General features: G+C 47.1%; 1 protein-coding gene and 1 long non-coding RNA gene across 2 annotated transcripts in view; one reads left to right on the top strand and one right to left on the bottom strand.

The window, feature by feature from the left end:
* Positions 1-15149, bottom strand: LOC310851753 (galectin-7-like). The gene is made up of 4 exons (XM_083754428.1): positions 15017-15149; positions 5372-5460; positions 2328-2541; positions 1-288 (listed from the first exon to the last, which is right to left on the bottom strand). The coding sequence occupies exons 1-4, from the start codon at positions 15038-15040 to the stop codon at positions 109-111; spliced, it is 507 nt and encodes a 168-aa protein (XP_083610554.1). The 5' UTR covers positions 15041-15149; the 3' UTR covers positions 1-108.
* LOC310851841 overlaps positions 5792-20344 on the top strand; it is a 140060-nt gene continuing 125507 nt past the window's right edge. The window contains exon 1 of the long non-coding RNA XR_014567869.1: positions 5792-5842. This is a non-coding gene — a long non-coding RNA (uncharacterized lncRNA). The remainder of the gene's footprint in view (positions 5843-20344) is intronic.

Here is a 20344-nt window from a genome sequence, read left to right as displayed (position 1 = left end):
TTGGTTTGCATAATTTATTCTCGCCCCGGGATATCCTCCTGCTTGCATCAAGGTGTGCCCCTTTATTTTGGGAGAGGGCTCAGCGCTCCCCCTGCACCCAGCGCCCTCCTAACGTGCATAGCGGCCCATGCCCAATGTTGGTAGGATGCGGCCCCTTGGTGCTCTGTTGCCCTCCCAGCTGACAGCCACGTTCTGGAGCTTGACTTCCCCATCGACCTCCAGGAAGCGGATGCTTTTTGGTGAGAGGCGGTGGCGGAACTCACAAAGGGAAATGTCTTTCTCCAGGATCTGGCAAAAAAACGGGAAAAGGCATGTCAAGAAGGTTGGAAGATAAACCTCCCAACTCTGACAGACATGAGAATCCCGTGTTGTTTGATGAGTGGCGGCTCTCCTGTTTAGATATTTGGGAAGCTCAATACTCTGCTAGCTACACAGACTTCTGTTAAAGGCTTTGGAGCTTGTTCGCTCTGGTTTACCATTGCTCTTCCAACTAGCTCTCTGCAAGATTCCACTGTTCATGCCTATCCTCCAGATATTGTGGGACTCTTAATACCCTTGTTGGCTGCGCTCACTGGGGCTGATGTGATTTAAAGCCCAACAACCTGAGCAGAGCCAGAGATTGCCCACCCATGTCTTCTAAACATGCCTTTGATTGACAAACCCACTATTTTTCCTAACTGCTTTTAAAAGGCGGGTGGCGCTGTGGGTTAAACCACAGAGCCTAGGACTTGCCGATCAGAAGGTCGGCGGTTCGAATCCCTGCGACGGGGTGCGCTCCCGCTGCTCGGTCCCTGCTCCTGCCAACCTAGCAGTTTGAAAGTACGTCAAAGTGCAAGTAGATAAATAGGTACCGCTCCGGCGGGAAGGTAAACAGCGTTTCCGTGTGCTGCTCTGGTTCGCCAGAAGCGGCTTAGTCATGCTGGCCACATGACCCGGAAGCTGTACGCCGGCTCCCTCGGCCAGTAAAGTGAGAAGAGTGCTGCAACCCCAGAGTCGGCCACGACTGGGCCTAATGGTCAGGGGTCCCTTTACCTTTACCTAAGTTAGTTCCACGAGTTTCTCGTGCTTGGCTTGGAGAAATAGTGGCTTTTATCGCTTGCCGTAAATATACAAGCTACTCAAGCGGACCTTAGGGGAGTTAACCGTCTATTAACTCTGAAAGAGGAAGAGTGCCATGTTCTCTCTGCTATGTCCACATTGATTGATTGATTGATTGATTGATTGATTGATTGATTGAAACTCTTAGGTTTGGCTCTTTTTATTTAGTGGGATATCTTTTATTTAATGGGACATCTTTATCTACGTGGGGCTGCCCTTGAGACTGACCCAGAAACTCCAGCAGGTGCAGAATGCCGCAGCAAGTGGGATCACTTTCACCTGGTGCTATACCAGCTGCACTGGCTCCTGGTGGAGTATAGGATCAGGTTCAAGGTGCTGGTTTTAACCTTTAAAGCCCTATACGGCCTAGGACCCTCGTACCTGTGGGACTGCCTCTCCTGGTATGTCCCACAGAGGACCTTACGGTCTTCAAACAAAAACATCTCAGAGGTCCCGGGCCACAGGGAGGTTGGTCTGGCCTCAACCAGAGCCAGGGCTTTTTCGGCTGTGGCCCTGATCTGGTGGAAAGCTCTGTCACAAGAGACTAGGGCCCTGCAGGACTTGACATCTTTCCACAGGGACTGCAAGACAGAGCTGTTCCACCAGGCCTTTGGCCAAGACACAGTCTGACCCCCTCCTTTGGTAATCCTCACAGAACTCTAGCCCTATGGTTGCCATGAATTTGACTCTGAATTGATTTTAGAATGTATTTCAATGAATTGACTGTGATTTTATGTAAACTGTGCTTTTTTACTGTTGTTAGCCGCTCTGAGCCCGGCTTTGCTGGGGAGGGCAGGATATAAATAAAATCTTATTCTTATTCTTATTAAAAGTGGAAGGAGTGAATTTCAAGTCAGTCGGCGAACTCTGCAGAGAGCAATGAGGAAAGCAGAGAGCAATCTGAGAGCAACAACTAGGGAGTAAAATGAGGGGGCGCAGGACGTTCTTTTTGACATAGCAGTATCAAATCATAATTTCTGGTCCTTTAGCCCTGCTTACTTGGGAGGAAGTGCCAATGAATTCAATAGGACTCTGGGGCAGATCGTGCTGTTCTCTTCCTATACCTGCCCCCTGTACTATACCTACTTTTGGGCTCCCAGTAGCCTTCTGCCCTCTGAGTCCCCATGTAGCCACCACCACCCCTCACCCAGCCCCCGTGTTTTGGGGGGTGGTGTGTGTGTGTCCCGATTTCCCTTCCCCGCTGAGGACCCCTCAGTTGCTACCCTGACCTTGTAGCCCATCCGGGTGACGATGATTTGAATCCTGAACTCTTGGCCTCGCCGGAAAGGGGCCATCACTGTCAGGCCCTCCCCCCACTGCTGGTCCGCGAAGCTGTTGAGGGTCACCCAGCCAGGGGAAGACGGGGGTCCCTCAAAGATGACCGTCAGCCTCAGTGGCTTGTTCCCCTCCTCGACTTGTCTGGAAGAAAAGTCCACATAGAACCTGAGAAAAGAGGTGAGAGAGATCAGGTTCCCTGGGTCACACATCCTGCCATACGTCCCGTCCCCCCCCCCCCCACAGGTAAGAATTAGCTGAACAATGATTGCCCTGCTGCCAACTTCTTTCCTGTATCCTTGCTCCTCTGCTGTCCTTTGTTTATTTATATGTATTTTTTATATACCGTATTTTTTGCTCCACAAGACGCACTTTTTTCTTCCTAAAAAGTAAGGGGAAATGTCTGTGTGTCTTATGGAGCGAATGCGTGTTCCCTGGAGCTGAATTGTCCAGGAGAGAAAAACAGATCATGCTCTTTTTTTTGAAAGAGGGAAGGGTGTGTTGAAACAAAGCCGCTGATCGTTTGCCGATGGGGGAGAGAGATAAGGGACTCTAGAGATAAAGGAGGCTGCCTGGGAGGGGGGAGGTAAAGACAGCAAAGTTGCAGAGGGGGAAAACAGGAAGACTAAAGCAATAAGGAGAGAAATTAGAAGAAAAGGAGGAGCAAAAAAACTGCTCCAGCTAAGGAAAATACACTAAGGCAAACAAGTGGGAAGGGAGTGTTGAAAGGAAACAGCTGATCGGTGGGATCGGATGAGAGATAAGGGATGCTAGCGGAGGCTGCCTGGGAGAGGGGAGGTAAAAGCCCATGGATCCTCAGGATTTTTGCATTAAAGGTAAAGGTAAAGGTACCCCTGCCCGTACGGGCCAGTCTTGACAGACTCTGGGGTTGTGCGCCCATCTCACTCAAGAGGCCAGGGGCCAGCGCTGTCCGGAGACACTTCCGGGTCACGTGGCCAGCGTGACATCGCTGCTCTGGCGAGCCAGAGCCGCACACGGAAACGCCGTTTACCTTCCCGCTGGTAAGCGGTCCCTATTTATCTACTTGCACCCGGAGGTGCTTTCGAACTGCTAGGTTGGCAGGCGCTGGGACCGAGCAGCGGGAGCGCACCCCACCGCAGGGATTCGAACCGCCGACCTTTCGATCGGCAAGTCCTAGGCGCTGAGGCTTTAACCCACAGCGCCACCTGCGTCCCCATTTTTGCATTGGGTCACCCCAAATTCACCACCAGATCACATAGCATGTCCATGGCTACAGCCTGCACCAAAAAAATCACGCACCCACTGTTGCGTGGGGCCGCAATGGTGCAAAAATGTGGTTACAAAGTACGGATCCACATGGATCCTCAGGATTTTTGCATTGGCTCACCTCAAATTCACCATCAGATCACATGTCTGTGGCCACAGCATGAACCACAAAAAAACATACATCCACTGTTTCGTTCAGAATTTTTTTTTTCTTGTTTTCCTCCTTTAAAAACTAGGTGTGTCTTATGGAGCGGAAAATACGGTATTTATGCTGCCTTCTTCCAACGAGCTCTAGTACATGGTTCCCCTCCTCCCATTTCATCTTCACAACATCCCTGTGAGGTTGGTCAGGCCTTGAGAGGCAGCGACTGGCTCCGGGGTCACCCAGCGAGCTTCATAGCTGAGCAGGGATTCAAACTCTGGTCTCCCAGGTCCTAGTCCAGCACCCTCACCTAGTTCAAGGCAGACTGTGACCCTGCAGAGGTTGCTGGACCCAGAACTTCCGTGGCCCCCAGCCAGCATGCCCAGTGGTTAGGTATAATGAGAGTTGTAGACATAAGAACATAGGGAAAGCCTGCTGGGTCAGACCAGTGGCCCCCACCTGGTCAGTCCAGCATCCTGTTCTCACAGTGGCCAATCAGATGCCTGTGGGAAGCCTGAAAACAGGATCCGAGCAAAAGCGAACTCTCCCCTTCTGTGGTTTCCAGTAACTGGTACTCAGAGAATGACCCTCTCCCTGCCTGGCAGAATCTCAGCTATCAAAATGAACCTACTTTCCAGGATGCTGTTTTTATTACAATCAGTACTAGTTGTAAATAACTTTGGCTGCTTCAAAGAATGGAAGAAGGATATTTCTAAATTCTTTTTTTTTTGGGGGGGGGGGACATAAAATTTTGATAGACAAAAAGAAAGAGGAGGTTTTGCTTTGCCAGACCTGCAAATCTATTATGAGGCAGCCTGCTTGTGCTGGTTAAAAGAATGGTCCTGATTTGAAGTTTGGCTGGCATGCATGTCTCTGCTATGGGAAGGTGAAAATTTATAAACGTTTTATAAACCATATTCTGAGAAAGAATTTGTGTAGAGTTTGGGAGAAATATAACAATCTGCTGGAAAGGGAAACACCTTTATGGCTCTGTCCTATTGAGGCTATTACAATTAAGAGAGTTAATATGGATAGACAGTAGGCAACTTACAGGGAATTGCTGCACTTTACAAAGGGGGAACCTAAACTCTTTTAAACAAGTTTCTTCTCCCTTGGTCTACTCCACATAGGAATAAGGGGAGCCACGGTTGGTCCATTTAGCTTAGTATTGTCTACACTGGTTGGCAGCAGTGCTTCTCCAAGGGTTCAGATGGGACATTCCCAGGCTTACCAGGAGAGGCTGTCAGGACTCGAACCTTGGACCTTCTGCATCCAAAGCAGATGCCCTACCAACTGAGCTATGGGCATTCCTTGTAACATAAGAGACCCCTTATCTCTTCACCTGACTTGCGCAGTTAAATCACTAAAAAGCTGGGACCGGGTGTGGCTTAGATCTCCCCTGGTGTCAGTTATGGGAGGTTTGGCTGCCGTGCCTCAGAGCAGAAGGAAAGGCACTCTGCACATGCCTAGGCCCAGTCTCTCTCTGTAATATTCCACAAGTCCTAGCATTAAGTCCTGGCCAAGAATTGCAACTTGCCTCCTCTGCTTGCATCACGAATTCTGGATGCCAAATCCATTCTTGGGAAGATAATATCAGTACTGAGTTACCTTTTTCCCTGTGGTGGAATGATACCTTCCAGCAGCACCCATGACTCTGGTTCCAGGCCTTGCGGGATAGCCCGATAAAATGGTATATTCTGCAAGGGAGGAAAGAAGAAAATGAGGCATGAACAGTCTTGAATCTCTGAATGGGCCTCTAGTCCTCTTCATGGTGGGGCAGGAAACTGAGTCTCTCACGCCCCCCACCCAACAGGTTGCCAGGGGTATCCAAGAGCCCATATAGAGTCCTTACATAGGTTCCCTATTGATAGGAGAAAATAACAGAGGCCAACCAGAGAATATTGAGAAGCAAAGCAGCTAGTAAGCTTGATCTTTATTGATCTGTTGCAACAGGGTGCTCCCCTCATCTGCAGGAGAGAGGAGGGACCCAGAAAAATGGCGCGCAATAAAGACTTCTGAAATTGCCACCCTGTAGATCAAGACCACCCCCAGGAACATCATACATACATCACAGAAGGGGTGTCACCTAAGACCACCCCTCAGATACATCACACCTACATCACAAAAAAGGCGGCCTAAAACAGAAATTTTGAATGCTGTTTTTCTTCTGTTGTTTATCTCCTGTCTGGCAGGTTACTTAATTGGATTGCCTGGGAAGCCTGGCCAGTCTTTTGTAGTGATAAATACTTATTTCCTGGGCCATGTCACAGGCTTACACCTTATTCATATCTTAAATGTGCCCTTAAGACAGGATTTGTGAGGAAAGATACAATGGGAGGTTTCCCTCTTTGACCTTGCAGAGAAAACTTTTGCTCAGTTTAGGAATCAAAATGGTTCCAGGTTGGTCTTCCTGTGCTGACCTATGTATGTGCTTGGTTGGTACATTTATGAACATTTCCATATATCTAAGACCATAAAATTCCTATCACACCATCCAGTCTGTGAGATGATTGGCTTGGTTTCTTCTTTTAATAAGGTTTTATTGAAGCTTTTTCAGATTACAATAAGATAAAAGAAACTAAATAAAAACAAAAACAGAGAGAAAAGAAAACACAGAGTCCTTTTGAAGGTAGCACTTAACTCTTGTCTCACACAGAAAGTGGTGCACCCTCCAAACTCTCACCTGAGAGCTTTCTTTAAAAAAAAAATATTTTCAAATTTTATAATCGCAATAATTTATAACTTCAATACTTTCCCAAGGATACAGTATAGACTACCCCCCGCCCCTGCCCTGGATTCCATTTTTCTCCCCTCTAATTTATTGCATCTTATTTTATTTCTCCAAACTTTGTTCTCCATCTAATTTATCCTATTTCCAATTATATAATTGAGAGCTTTCGACTTGTTCTCAAACAGTCTCTTATCTTTCTACAACCACACAAAAAACCAGCCAGGCAGGGAAGAGAGAAAGAAAGAGTCTGGGCGAAGGTCACCTACAAATTGTGACTGTGTGGGAATCTGAACCCAGGCCTCAAAATGCTGCTTTGAATATTCCCTCTTCATTTAGAAGAACAGAGTTGTTGTCGTCTTCTCCTCCTTCTCCTCCTCCTCACTCATAGGCCAATGTCCTATCTAGTCCAGCATCCTAATCTCACAGCGGCCATCCAGTTCCTTCTTTGCTACTTAAGACCATTTCCTCAGATAACCGACTTCCTTCTTTCTTAAAACTGCTTGTCATCCTGTGAACTTCCTGCCCCTTCTTCAACCTCTTCTATCAAGCAGATCTAATCTATATTTCTTGAGGCTTTAATCCGTAGCTCCTCTTATCAAGGAACTCCCACCAGAGTTCAAGCCTTGAAAAAGTCAGAGGTTTGGTACCTGGGAAAGTGAGTCACAGGATGTGAAGCCCATTTCACGCAATGCAGAATTGGCCCATAATCTGTCCCTTTCGCCCCCTTGAAATTGCATGATGCTACATGACACTTTGCGGTTTCAGAAAGGTGTGGCGTACAAAGGTACCGATGAGTTTTATTTTGCTTTTAAAAATTCCCGTGAATTATTGAGACACCCTCAGCTGGTTTCGGTTCCTCCTTGCCACAGTGGGAAAATCAAGGAACTGTCCCAATGATCAGAGGAAGAAAGGAGACAACTTGAGAAAGCAGCTGCTTTCATGTTGGAAAATTACTACCTGTAGCCACAACTTTTCCTACAATAAACACAAACCCTTGTGTTGCAAAATGTGGCAATCTACAAAAATGCAAACGCAACATGCTGGCTAATGTTGTTTAGTCATTTAGTCATGTCCGACTCTTCGTGGACCAGAGCACGCCAGGCACTCCTGTCTTCCACTGCCTCCCGCAATTGGGCAAACTCATGCTGGTAGCTTCGAGAACACTGTCCCACCATCTCGTCCTCTGTCATCCCCTTCTTCTTGTGCCCTCCATCTTTCCCAACATCAGGGTCTTTTCCAGGGAGTCTTCTCTTCTCATGAGGTGGCCAAAGTCTTGGAGCCTCAGCTTCAGGATCTGTCCTTCCAGTGAGCACTCAGGGCTGATTTCCTTCAGAATGGAGAGGTTTGATCTTCTTGCAGTCCATGGGGCTCTCAAGAGTCTCCTCCAACACCATAATTCACAAGCATCAATTCTTCGGCGATCAGCCTTCTTTATGGTCCAGCTCTCACTTCCATTCATCACTACTGGGAAAACCATAGCTTTAACTATACGGACCTTCGCTGGCTAATAACTGTTAGTAAATATATAATCGGAATGATGTCATTCAAAATATACAAATAAGCGACTTCAAAATAATATATATATATCATAAAATACATCTCACAAAATGTACAAGTAACTGCAAGATGTTACATGTATCTGTGTCAAACAAAGGTTCAAACAACCAATGAATAGTGAAGAACGCCAAACTGTCTCTCAAAGGAAGACGTCTTGCAAAAGTTTCAAAGGAAGACATCTCTCCAAAGTCTCAAAAGGACACTGCAATCCGGAATAGTTCAACTGTTTCGGAATAAAGTCTTCATGAGCTAGAAGTGGAATTGCGAGCAATGAATGACAACAAAACAGTAACCTCCAACTACATTATCCAGTGAGCACTGATCCACTAGTATGATCTTCACTAGTACAGTGGACGCTCGGCTTGCAAATGTGATCCGTGCGAGACGCACGTTTGCAACCCGCAGCGTTCGCAGCACGTGTCTGCACATGTGTGGGTTGTGATTCGGCACTTCTGCGCATGTGCAAAGCGCAATTTAGCACTTCTGCACATGTGCGACCACCGAATCCCAGAAGTAACCCATTCTGGTACTTCCGGGTTACGGCGGTCCGCAACATGAAAAAACGCGACCTGAAGCGGCTGTAACCCAAGGTATGACTGTATGTATATTTCATTGATAATTATTCAGTATGTACCTCTTTATATAGGGACATGGGTGGCACTGTGGGTTAAACCACAGAGCCTAGGGCTTGCCAATCAGAAGGTTGGCGGTTCGGATCCCCACGACGGGGTGAGCTCCTGTTACTCGGTCCCTGCTCCTGCCAACCTAGCAGTTCAAAAGCACATCAAAGTGCAAGTAGATAAATAGGTACCCTCTGGCAGGAAGGTAAACGGTGTTTCCGTGCGCTGCTCTGGTTCACCAGAAGCGGCTTAGTCATGCTGGGTACATGACCCGGAAGCTGTACGCCTGCTCCCTCGGCCAGTAAAGCGAGATGAGCTCCGCAATCCCAGAGTCGGCCACGACTGGACCTAATGGTCAGGGGTCCCTTTACCTTTACCTCTTTACCTTTACCTTTGAAGGTGACCCGGAAACTACAACTAATCCAGAACGCGGCAGCTAGACTGGTGACTGGGAGCAGCCGCTGAGACCATATAACACCGGTCTTGAAAGAGCTACACTGGCTCCCAGTACATTTCCGAGCACAATTCAAAGTGTTGGTGCTGACCTTTAAAGCCCTAAACGGCCCCAAAGGCCCAGTATACCTGAAGGAGAATCTCCACCTCCATTATTCTGCCCAAACACTGAGGTCCAGTGCTGAGGGCCTTCTGGCGGTTCCCTCACTGCGAGAAGCAAAGCTACAGGGAAGCAGGCAGAGGGCCTTCTCGGTGGTGGCACCCGCCCTGTGGAACGCCCTCCCACCAGATGTCAAAGAGATAAACAACTATCTGACATTTAGAAAACACCTGAAGGCAGCCCTGTTCAGGGAAGTTTTTAATGTGTGACATTTTAATGTATTTTTAATCTTTGTTGGAAGTCGCCTAGAGTGGCTGGGGAAACCCAGCCAGATGGGCGGGGAACAAATAATAATAATAATAATAATAATAATAATAATAATAATAATAATTTTAAAAAAATTTTATTTATATCCCGCCCTCCCCAGCCAGCTGAAGCCGGGCTCAGGGCGGCTAACAACAATAAAACAGTACAAAAGTACAGCATAAACAACACACTAAAATCATTCATTATAAAATTAATTAAATAATTTATTAAATAATAAATAATAAATAATAAATTATCATCATCATCATCATCATCATCATCCAAGTTGGTAGCCATCACTCCCCTTGTGGGAATGAGTTCCACAGATTAACCAGGGACCGTGTGAAAGAGCTTAAACGCCGAGATAATTAAGGGTCTGGAAACAGCCTTACGAGGAGCGCTTGAAGGAGCCATCTCCAAATATCTTAAGGGCTGTCACATGGAAGAGGGAACAGGCTTGTTTTCTCCTGCTCCGGAGGGCAGGACTCGAACCCAGGGCTTCAATCTACAAGCTGCGGTTAAACAGCCGGAGGAACTTTCTGACAGCAAGAGCTGTTCGGCAGGGGAACAGACTCCCACAAAAGGTGATGGGTTCTCCTTCCTTGGAGCTTTTGAAGCAGATGTCGGATGGCCATCTGTTATGGATGCTTTAGCTGAGATTCCTGCCTTGCAGGGGGTTGGTCTGTTTGACCCCCAGGTCCCTTCCCACTCTTAAGATTCTACCATTCTTTTCTCTGTCCCTGACATTCAGCTTCCTGAGATGCCCACCTAATTCCAGTGTTAGGAGAGAGAGAGAAAAAGGTTTCTCAGTCCACATTCTCCACTCCAGGGATTATTTTATAAACTCCTTTTTTTTAAAAAAAAAATTATTAAAGTTTTAAAGGTTACAAAAAGAAAAAGAGAGAAGACCAAGTTAAACAAAAACTAAACAACACATCACAATATAGAAAAAAGAGGATAGAAAAAAGAAATAATAATTATAAAAAACTGAAAAAACGAAAAATAGAAACAATTAAAAAAAAACAACGAACCTTCCCATAACTTATCTTTCATTTGCTTGTTTCCTTGACCTCCTCGCACCTCCCTTTTTTGTATTCTAGTTCGGTTAGCTATTTCAGCAAATCCTTTCCATCTTTCCCAATTTTTATCCTATAATTTATCTTAATATAATGTAACTTTACCTTTCTTCCTTTCCTCCATTAACAGTCTATTTTTACTTAGTCCTTTATAATATTTCTGCTAAAGCCACATAACTTCATTCCAGCCTCCTTCTAACATTCCTTAATTTTACAATGTTTCTGCAAATAGTCTTTAAATTTCTTCCAATCTTCTTCCACCGACTCTTCTCCCTGGTCTCGGATTCTGCCAGTCATCTCCGCCAGTTCCATGCAGTCCATCACCTTCATCTGCCATTCTTCCCGGGTGGGTAAATCTTGTGTCTTCCATATTTTATAAACTCCTCTTGCATTGCCATTTGCTCGCGTTTTTCCTAAGAAGTCCCCAAAATTTTCATGGAATTGTTGAGTTGGAAGGGACCTTCGAGGGTTATCTAATCCAACCCCCTACAATGCAGGAATCTTTTTACCCAACGCGGATCTCAAACCCCCAGCCCTGAAATTCAGAGTTTCGAGCTTTACCAACTGAGCTCTCCCTTGAAGCGGAGTCAGGCTACCTGCCTGATCATTTCAGTTTCCCTTCTCTGGACCTTGAAGTTTACTCAAAGTAGACCCATTTAAATGAATGGACCTAAGTTCGCCATAGGGATGCGGGTGGCGCTGTGGGCTAAACCACAGAGCCTAGGACTTGCTGATCAGAAGGTCGGCGGTTCGAATCCCCGCGACGGGGTGAGCTCCCATTGTTTGGTCCCTGCTGCTGCCAACCTAGCAGTTCGAAAGCACACCAGTGCAAGTAGATAAATAGGTACCACTCCAGCGGGAAGGTAAACGGCGTTTCCGTGTGCTGCTCTGGTTTCGCCAGAAGCGGCTTAGTCATGCTGGCCACATGACCCGGAAGCTGTCTGCAGACAAACACTGGCTCCCTCGGCCTATAGAGCGAGATGAGCGCCACAACCCGAGTCGTCTGCGACTGGACCTAATGGTCAGGGGTCCCTTTACCTTTACCTTTAAGTTCGCCATGTCCATGAATTCCAATATGTCTCCTTCATGCAGGATTTTATCCACACATGTCTAACAGGGAGGGACACGTAATTTATATATAAAATTTTTAAAAATGTTGTTTATGGCAATGTTTGGTGTTTTTTTAAAAAAAATGGATTTTATTAAAGTTTTGGGGGGGAATACAAAAGTTAGCATCAAGTGGCCAATATCTCTTTATCAAAGTTTTTTTTAAAAACTAATCTAAATGAAAATTCAAAGCAAAAGGAAGAAAAGACAGAGGGGAAAGAAAGGAGGTGGAGGGAGAACTTCTTATTCTTAATTGTAATAATAATAATAATTTATTATCTGTACCCCGCCCATCTGGCTGGGTTTTCCCAGCCACTCTGGGCGTCTTCCAACATCTGTCAGCTAAATACAGAATTATTGTTCCAAACACCCATTGCAATATAACACACAACAATCCCGTTTTCTTCAGTCCTCAGACCCAGATATTGTAAGTTGGTTTTCTTTTTCACGCCATAAATCTGCACTGCGATGGATTTCGAAGCCTACTGACAAAGGAACTCTGGGAAATGTAGTTCTGGGAGGCAAGTGGGGATTTTGCTCTTTGTGCTCTTCCAAAACGCAGACTTCCTTGCTGAAGGTGCATGGAGAAACTGGTTCCCAAACTGGTTTATCGTTGCAGCGCAGGTGTAAAACGAGCGCTCAGCATAAGGGCGCAGGCAGGGTTGGAAAGGTGGCCGGTTCAGCTGACGTAAGGAGGGAAAACCCAGGCTGACAAAATGACATTTAAAGGCAGTGGATGAGCAAAACACTGCCTTCAAGCACCCGCTCAGCCCAAGGATCTATGGCTCACTTGGAGTAAGGTAGGGATAACTCAGTCAGGAGAGCATGAGACTCTTAAATCTCAAGGTCATGGGTTCGAAACCTGTGTTGGGCATTGCAGGGGGTTGGGCTAGTTGGTTCCCTTCCAACTCTGCACTTCTGTGCTTCAAGAAGAAGGCTGCTGGATCAAGCCAATGACCCATCTGGTCCAGCATCCTGTTCCCACAGGGTCCAACCAGATGTCTCAATTTCTCTCCTGCAGTTTGCAGAAACTGGTGTTCAGAAACATCGCTGCCTCTGACCGCGGTCGCAGAGGATAGCCATCATAGCTAGCAGACATCAATAGCCTTCCCCTCCATTAATCTGTCTAACAATCGACACCTGTGGCCATCACTACCCTCCAGTGGCGGTGAGTTCCAAAGTTTCACTATGTGCTACAAAAGGAAGCTGCTTCCGTAACTGGCCAGACCCCTGGGTCCATCTAGCTGGAAAACTATCTAAGTACAAAAACAAAAAAAACTTGTGGAATAGTTCAGTCGATAGAGTATCAGACTTTTAATCTCAGGGTTGTGGGTTCGAACCCTACCTTGGGTGAAAAAATTGCTGCATTGCACCGGGTTCTAACTCTACAATTCTATGTTTCTAACGGAGCTCAACGTTTGGAAAATTTGTTCCAGGCAAAAGAAAGCATTTCTGTATTTGGCACTTAGCCGAAGTGCAGAAAGTATGTCTGCGGGATTTTGCGATGGCCGCTGGCTTGAATGGCTTTCAGATAGGTTGCACAAATTCAGGGAGGAAAATAATAATAATAATTTATTATTTATACCCTGCCCATCTGGCTGGGTCCCCCCAGCCACTCTGGGCGGCTTCCAAAAACACACTAAAATACAATAACCTATTAAACATTAAAAGCTTCCCTAAACAGGGCTGCCTTCCGATGTCTTCTAAGGCTCCGTCAGCAGCTACTAGCCATGAATGTTCTGCTGTGGGAGCCAGTACAACTCTGGAGAGCAGCTGCCTGGGTATCATGAACAGGGAGAATTGCACTTGAACTCAGATCCTGTTTGCTGGAATCTGGCTGGTAAAAAAAGGGTAAAGTTGTGGGCTTCCGGCGTGGTGCGCTCTGTAACGGGTCGAGGGAAGTGATCCGATACAGTGGATCATGCCCAATCTCTGTAAAAGGGGCGAGGGGAGAAAGAGGGCGACGTAGACTCCCCCGGGGAAAAGCCAGAGAAGAGGTCTCTGGCCGACAAAGCACCGAGTGGCGCCAGAAGAGACTCTCCATGCCCTGGCACAAAAAAAGGTAAAGGTAAAGGACCTCTGGATGGTTAAGTCCAGACAAAGGTGACTATAGGGTTGCGGTGCTCATCTCCCTTTCAGGCCGAGGGAGCTGTTGTTTGTCCGCAGACAGTTTTCCGGGTCATATGGCCAGCATGACTAAATTGCTTCTGGCGCAACAGAACACCATGACGGAAAGCAGAGCGCACAGAAACGCCGTATACCTTCCCGCCGCAGCGGTACCTATTTATCTACTTGCACTGGTGTGCTTTCAAACTGCTACGTTGGCAGGAGCAGGGACAGAGCAACAGGAGCTCACCCCGTTGCAGGGATTCGAACCACCAACCTTCTGATCGGGAAGCCCAAGAGGCTCAGTGGTTTAGACCACAGCGCCACCCGCGTCCAGTGTGGGAACAGCAGGCTGGACTGTATGGGCTTTATGTTTTGGTCTGTTTTAAAAGAAAATAAGATGGGGAGAAAGGGGGTCAGGCTGGCGTAATACTGTCAAAACATTGCACTTGATCAAAGGTGGCTTCCAGGTCTGGAAAGGTTAAAGACGGGGTGCCAACTGGGATTTTAAAAAATTGGGGGGGGGGTCCAAATAAGCCCCATCCCGGATAATCAATCACATGGCATGCACACACCATTTAAATGCCAATGCCCATTAACTTTGGGCGGAGGAACCCTCAATTATTTTATTTCAGTCTCTAGGAGTTGGCTCCTGTGGCAACAGCTGTCGTACTCACATCAGCAAGGCTCCCCCAGTTTACGGAGTTGTGCCAAAGAGGGAATTTGGGCCAATGCACCTTCTCAGGTGAGACCTTCCGCAATACCTGTTCAGTGGTACGAGAGCCCCGTCCTTTGCAGCGGATTATCCTACGGTTCTTCACGGCACCTCAGCCTGTTTCTCCTCCTGGCGAACAGTTTTCATGGCATCACTGAGTTGCAAGGACCCCTGGGGGTCATCCAGCCCAACCCCGTGCGATGCAGGAGTCGCAGAAGAAGAATCCCTGACGGACCTCTGTTGAAATGCCTCTGACGGAGGAGAACCCACTACCTGGCTGGCACGAATAATGATGCCTCTCCTCGCTGGATTTGTTCCAGGGCCGTAGCAAAATGTGCCGGGTTCAATTGCCAGCAGCGTCCGCAGGTAGGAACCGGCAGGGAATCCCCGCCCGAAGGTGGAGACAAACGAGGAACCTCCACTACGTTCTCGCCACCACCACCAACCAGAAAAAGGAAAGGCTCTTGGTTGTTTTTACTCACAAAATTATCAGGCACTATTGCCATCTCTGCCGCCTCTTGGCTGGAGACTTTTTGCAGGCATCAAGGACCGGGCTTCCAATCAGCAGGCGACTCTTCTTAACAGTGGCAATCTCACCTCCTTCGGGGCAGATTTTGAAGAGGCGCCTCCTCCCACAGCTGATGAGTTTGTGCTTAGTCACACTTCCCCATGAGGGCGAAGTCACAGCTTGATCCGTGAGCTGGAGCCTTAGAGGGAGACACCGTCGCTTTTGGCTGGCCTTGGGTGCTCTCAGCTCCATCCTGACACCACCGTGGCTTGGAGCTCCGCCTGGTCCTTTGTGAGGAGGGAAAGGAGCCGTCCCTGAAGCTTGCAAAAGAGAAAACCTGGTGTGCTTTGACTTTGACTTTGACTTAGAGATTGGCAAATAAAGTTATTTGAATTTGTAGAACTTGCAAAAATGACACAAAAAATTAGAAACCAAAAAAATACAAGGTTTATTAATGATTGGAACAAATTTATGACTTACATTGAAGGGAATTATAAGAACCTAAAAACTACAGCAGGACTGATACAGATCTTATGATGTGCAAATCATTATAATTATCAACTGCAGGAGAAATAAACTACTCATATTAAGAAGCCTGATACCGGGAGGGATGGAAGTCAAGAGGTGTGCAGAAGAATGATCTAAATATTTAAAGATATAAATGAGAAGACAAAGAACTGTAACGGAAATGGATATTATTTACATGTTATGTTTAGATATTTATTTATTTTTCTTTTGGTGTTTTGGTGCTTTTTGCAACTGTTGTAACTGTTGATTTGTTTTTCTTTTTGGTGATTTAAGTGAAAATTAATAAAAAGAATTTTTTTAAAAAGAGAGAAAACCTGGATTCTAGAAGCAGAAAATACAGTGGTACCTCGGGTTACATACGCTTCAGGTTACAGTCTCCACTAACCCAGAAATAGTGCTTCAGGTTGAGAACTTTGCTTCAGGATAAGAACAGAAATTGGGCTCTGGCGGCGTGGCGGCAGCAGGAGGCCCCATTAGCTAAAGCGGTGCTTCAGGTTAAGAACAGTTTCAGGTTAAGAACGGACCTCTGGAACGAATTGAGTACTTAACCCGAGGTACCACTGTAGTAAGGGTGGGGCTTTTTCGGGCTTCTTGTGTGTTATAAGAATTTTAAGGTCTTATACAGTCATACCTTGCGTTGAAGTTGCTTCAGGCTGAGCGCTTTCTGGTTGCGCTCTGTGGCGACCCGGAAGTAACGGAACACGTTACTTCCGGGTTTCGCTGCTCGCACATGCGCGGACGGTCAAAATGATGTCATGCGCATGCGCAAAAGCGGTGAATCGCGACACGTGCAGACGCGCAGACGCGGGTTGCGTTCGCTTCAGGATGTGAACGGGGGTCCGGAACGGATCCCGTTCACATCCTGAGACACCACTGTAGATATAAAGTAAATATTCATAAATCTACAGTGGTACCTCAGGTTACAGACCCTTCAGGTTACATATGCTTCAGGTGACAGACTCCACTAACCCAGAAATAGTACCTCGGGTTAAGAACTTTGCTTCAGGATGAGAACAGAAATTGCGCCGCAGCGCTGCAGTGGCAGCGGGAAGCCCCATTAGCTAAAGTGGTGCTTCAGGTTAAGAACAGTTTCAGGTTAAGAACAGACCTTCCTGCCAGCCAGAAGACCGCTCCTTCTCTGATGTATGTATGATGGGGGGGGTCTTGGGCTACACCCCTTCTGTGATGTATGTAGGATGCTTTTGGAGGTGGTCTTGGGGTCCAGGGTGGGCCATTTCAAATGTCTATATAAGAGATTGCACACTTTTGTCCTGGGTCCTCCTCCTCTCCTACGTTTGGGGGGAGCACCCTGTTGCAACAGCTTTAAGTAAGATCAGGCTTATAGCCGCTTTGCTTTCATACCTCGAGTTGAATGTGCTTCGGGTTGAGTGCGTTCGAGTTGCACTCCGCGGCAACCCGGAGATAACGGAGCGCGTAACTTCCGGGTTTCGCCGCTCACGCATGCACAGATGCTCAAATTAACGGCATGCGCGAAAGCGGCAAAATGCGATCCGTGCACGCACAGACGCGCCATCATGTCTTGCGTTCCATTCGGGATGTGAACAGGGCTCCGGAACAGATCCCATTCGCATCCCGAGGTACCACTGTAATAATAATAATAATAATAATTTATTATTTGAACTCTGCCTATCTGGCTGGGTTTCCCCAGCCACTCTGGGCAGATGTTTTCTCGCAATGAGGGAACCACCAGAAGGCCCTCAGTGCTGGACCTCAGCATCCGGGCAGAATGATGGGGGTGGAGACGCTCCTTCAGGTATACTGGGCTGAGGCTACAGTATTGTAGTTTCCAGATCACCTTCAACAGTAGCCCCACGTAGAACTGCTGACCTTCTGATCGGCAAGTCCTAGGCTCTGTGGTTTAACCCACAGCGCCACCCGCGTCCCTGTGCATGCTCACAAAAGCTTATACCCAGAACAAACTTAGTTGGTCTCTAAAGTACTACTAGACATTTTTTAATTTTATTTTGACTGCGTCAGACCAACACAGCTACCTACCTGAATCTAGAACCACTGCTCTGAATAATGTTTTTATAGGGTTGGGGGCACAGGGTGGGTGGGTTTATGGAACCTAAGGACCAGTAGGCCAAAAAAGGTTCGGAAACCACTGCTCTAACCACTACACCACCTAGTCTCCTTTTCAGGCTTTCGGTGAGGATTATTGATGTCCTGTGGATGACACACCTGGAGCACTCAGATTGAGGATGTTGTAAATTTGATTGCGACTGTGCAATAACGGACAGCAGATTCAGTGAGCAGATTTTAAGGCGTTAGCTTTCCTGGGTAATTCTGTGTCAGAAGATGCTTCAGGCAACACACTAATTTTTTTTTGTAGCCGGTGCAACACAGGAACTGAAAATGGGAGCTTTGTACCAGGAAGTCGCCTGTCATTCAGGGATGACGTCAGCAGGGTGGTTTAGGCAAACCTCAGTTTCCCCACTTGGGTTGCTTATTTGTGGATAAAACACACGTTGCAAAACTGCTGTGCTGGCTAGAAACTCCTGCCCAAAAAATCTACAGCACACCAGGTTGAATAGTGTTAGCAGAGTTATTTCAGTAAAGCAAATATATCAAGTCTGGAGAGAAAATAGACCCTGAGAACATTTTCCCCAAAGAAAAGCTGAACAAAACAATCTATAACCTGAAGAGAAAGGCAAATCCGTTCCTTTCATATGTCAGGCCTTGTACATTGCAAGGTTAGAGTCAGCAGTCACGAAATTAAAAGACGCCTGCTTCTGGGGAGAAAAGCAATGACAAACCTAGACAGCATCTTAAAAAGCAGAGACATCACCTTGCCAACAAGGTCCGTATAGTTAAAGCTATGGTTTTCCCAGTAGTGATGTATGGAAGTGAGAGCTGGACCATAAAGAAGGCTGATCGCTGAAGAATGGATGCTTTTAAATTCTGGTGCTGGAGGAGACTCTTGAGAGTCCCATGGACTGCAAGAAGATCAAACCTCTCCATTCTGAAGGTAATCAGCCCTGAGTGCTCACTGGAAGGACAGATCGTGAAGCTGAGGCTCCAGTACTTTGTCCATATCATGAGAAGATAAGACTCCCTGGAGAAGACCCTGATGTTGGGAAAGATGGAGGGCAGAAGGAGAAGGGAATGACAGAGGAAGAGATGGTGGGACAGTGTTCTCGAAGCTACCAGCATGAGTTTGACCCAACTGCGGGAGGCAGTGGAAGACAGGAGTGCCTGGCGTGCTCTGGTCCAGGGGGTCACGAAGAGTCAGACACGACTAAACGACTAAACAACAAAGCGAGGAACCCTGTTTTGGTTTGTCCTTTTTAAAGGGATATGTTTTAATGGGATAGGAATTGTTCTTGGAAAACGTCGGCTTCTACCGAATCAAGACGTCAGGCTGATTCATTTGTAGTTTCCTGGATGTTTCTCTTCACGCCCTTTTCTGACAGGGCTCCAGCCCAGTGACAGCACCTCACCACTTCTCTGCAATTCATCAAAGATGACAGGCAGAGAGGGTCAGAGCAGGTTATTCCTTTCGCACTCTCTGGTACATTTCACCGGAAACTTGAGCCTTCCATTTTTCCTTCCTGTTTGGAATTGTTTGCCTTTGAACCTCCCAATAACAGCTCTGGCGAGTGAGGCTTCACAGCGGACCGGATTCCCTTGGAAGATGGCGGCCTCGCCTCCCCTGGAGTTTTTTTAAAAAGACTTTGGGTGGCCATTCTTTAGCTGGGATTCCCTCAGGGTCCCTTCCAATTCTGGGATTCAACCATTCTACTCATCTTTTGCTCCCTGCAGAGAATTGCATTTACAGTGGTACCTTGGGTTAAGAACTTAATTCGTTCCGGAGGTCCGTTCTTAACCTGAAACTGTTCTTAACCTGAAGCACCACTTTAGCAAATGGGGCCTCCCACTGCTGCCGCACTGCCAGAGCACAATTTCTGTTCTCATCCTGAAGCAAAGTTCTTAACCCGAGGTAATATTTCTGGGTTAGCAGAGTCTGTAACCTGAAGCGTCTGTAACCCAAGGTACCACTGTATTTACTTTTATATCACACCGTTTCCCACCCCACTCCAAGGAGCTCCACATGGTTGTCCCCCAACACTCTACTTCTTTCCTCACAACAACCCTGTGGAGCAGGTCGAGAGACAGCGATTGTCTGTGTAAATGGCAGTTTGTCTTTGTGTGCTTATGTATTTTCTCTGTGTGCTTTTGTATTCTTTTTATGCACGGTTAATAAAAAAGTTGGACACGGGTGGCGCTGTGGGTTAAACCACAGAGCTTAGGATTTGCCGAATGAGAAGGTCAGCGGTTTGAATCCCCATGACGGGGTGGGCTCCCGTTGCTCAGTCCCTGCTCCTGCCAACCTAGCAGTTCGAAAGCACGTCAAAGTGCAAGTAGATAAATAGGTACCGCTCCGGCGGGAAGGTAAATGGCGTTTCCGTGCGCTGCTCTGGTTCGCCAGAAGCGGCTTAGTCATGCTGGCCACATGACCCGGAAGCTGAACGCCGGCTCCCTCGGCCAGTAAAGCGAGATGAGCGCCGCAACCCCAGAGTCGGCCACGACTGGACCTAATGGTCAGGGGTCCCTTACCTTTTTTTTTAATAAAAAAGTTAAAATTTAAGAAAGAGAGAGAGAGATTGGCCCATGACCACCCAGCAAGCTTCATTCGTGGCCAGATTGGGGGATTTGAACCCTGGTCTGCCAGGGATGCTCATGTCATGTGCCTGAGCTTGTTTGGAATCAGCTTCCTGCCCCCCCCCCAATCCATGTTACCTGTTTGTCTGTC

The sequence above is a fragment of the Podarcis gaigeae genome (genome assembly GCF_964106915.1).
Source record: "Podarcis gaigeae genome assembly, chromosome: 8".
Classification (NCBI taxonomy): domain Eukaryota; kingdom Metazoa; phylum Chordata; class Lepidosauria; order Squamata; family Lacertidae; genus Podarcis; species Podarcis gaigeae.
The sequence above is the reverse complement of the archived record's forward strand: the minus strand, read 5'-3'. Positions and strand labels throughout refer to the sequence as shown.

Excerpts from the sequence above, each read along its gene's own strand:
- LOC310851753 (XM_083754428.1), bottom strand. The coding sequence starts at position 15,040 with ATGGCAATAGTGCCTGATAATTTT. Across the intron at positions 5,461-15,016 it reads CAATAGTGCCTGATAATTTT|AATATACCATTTTATCGGGC; the intron begins GTGAGTAAAAAC and ends CCTCCCTTGCAG. Across the intron at positions 289-2,327 it reads TCACCCGGATGGGCTACAAG|ATCCTGGAGAAAGACATTTC; the intron begins GTCAGGGTAGCA and ends TTTTTTTGCCAG.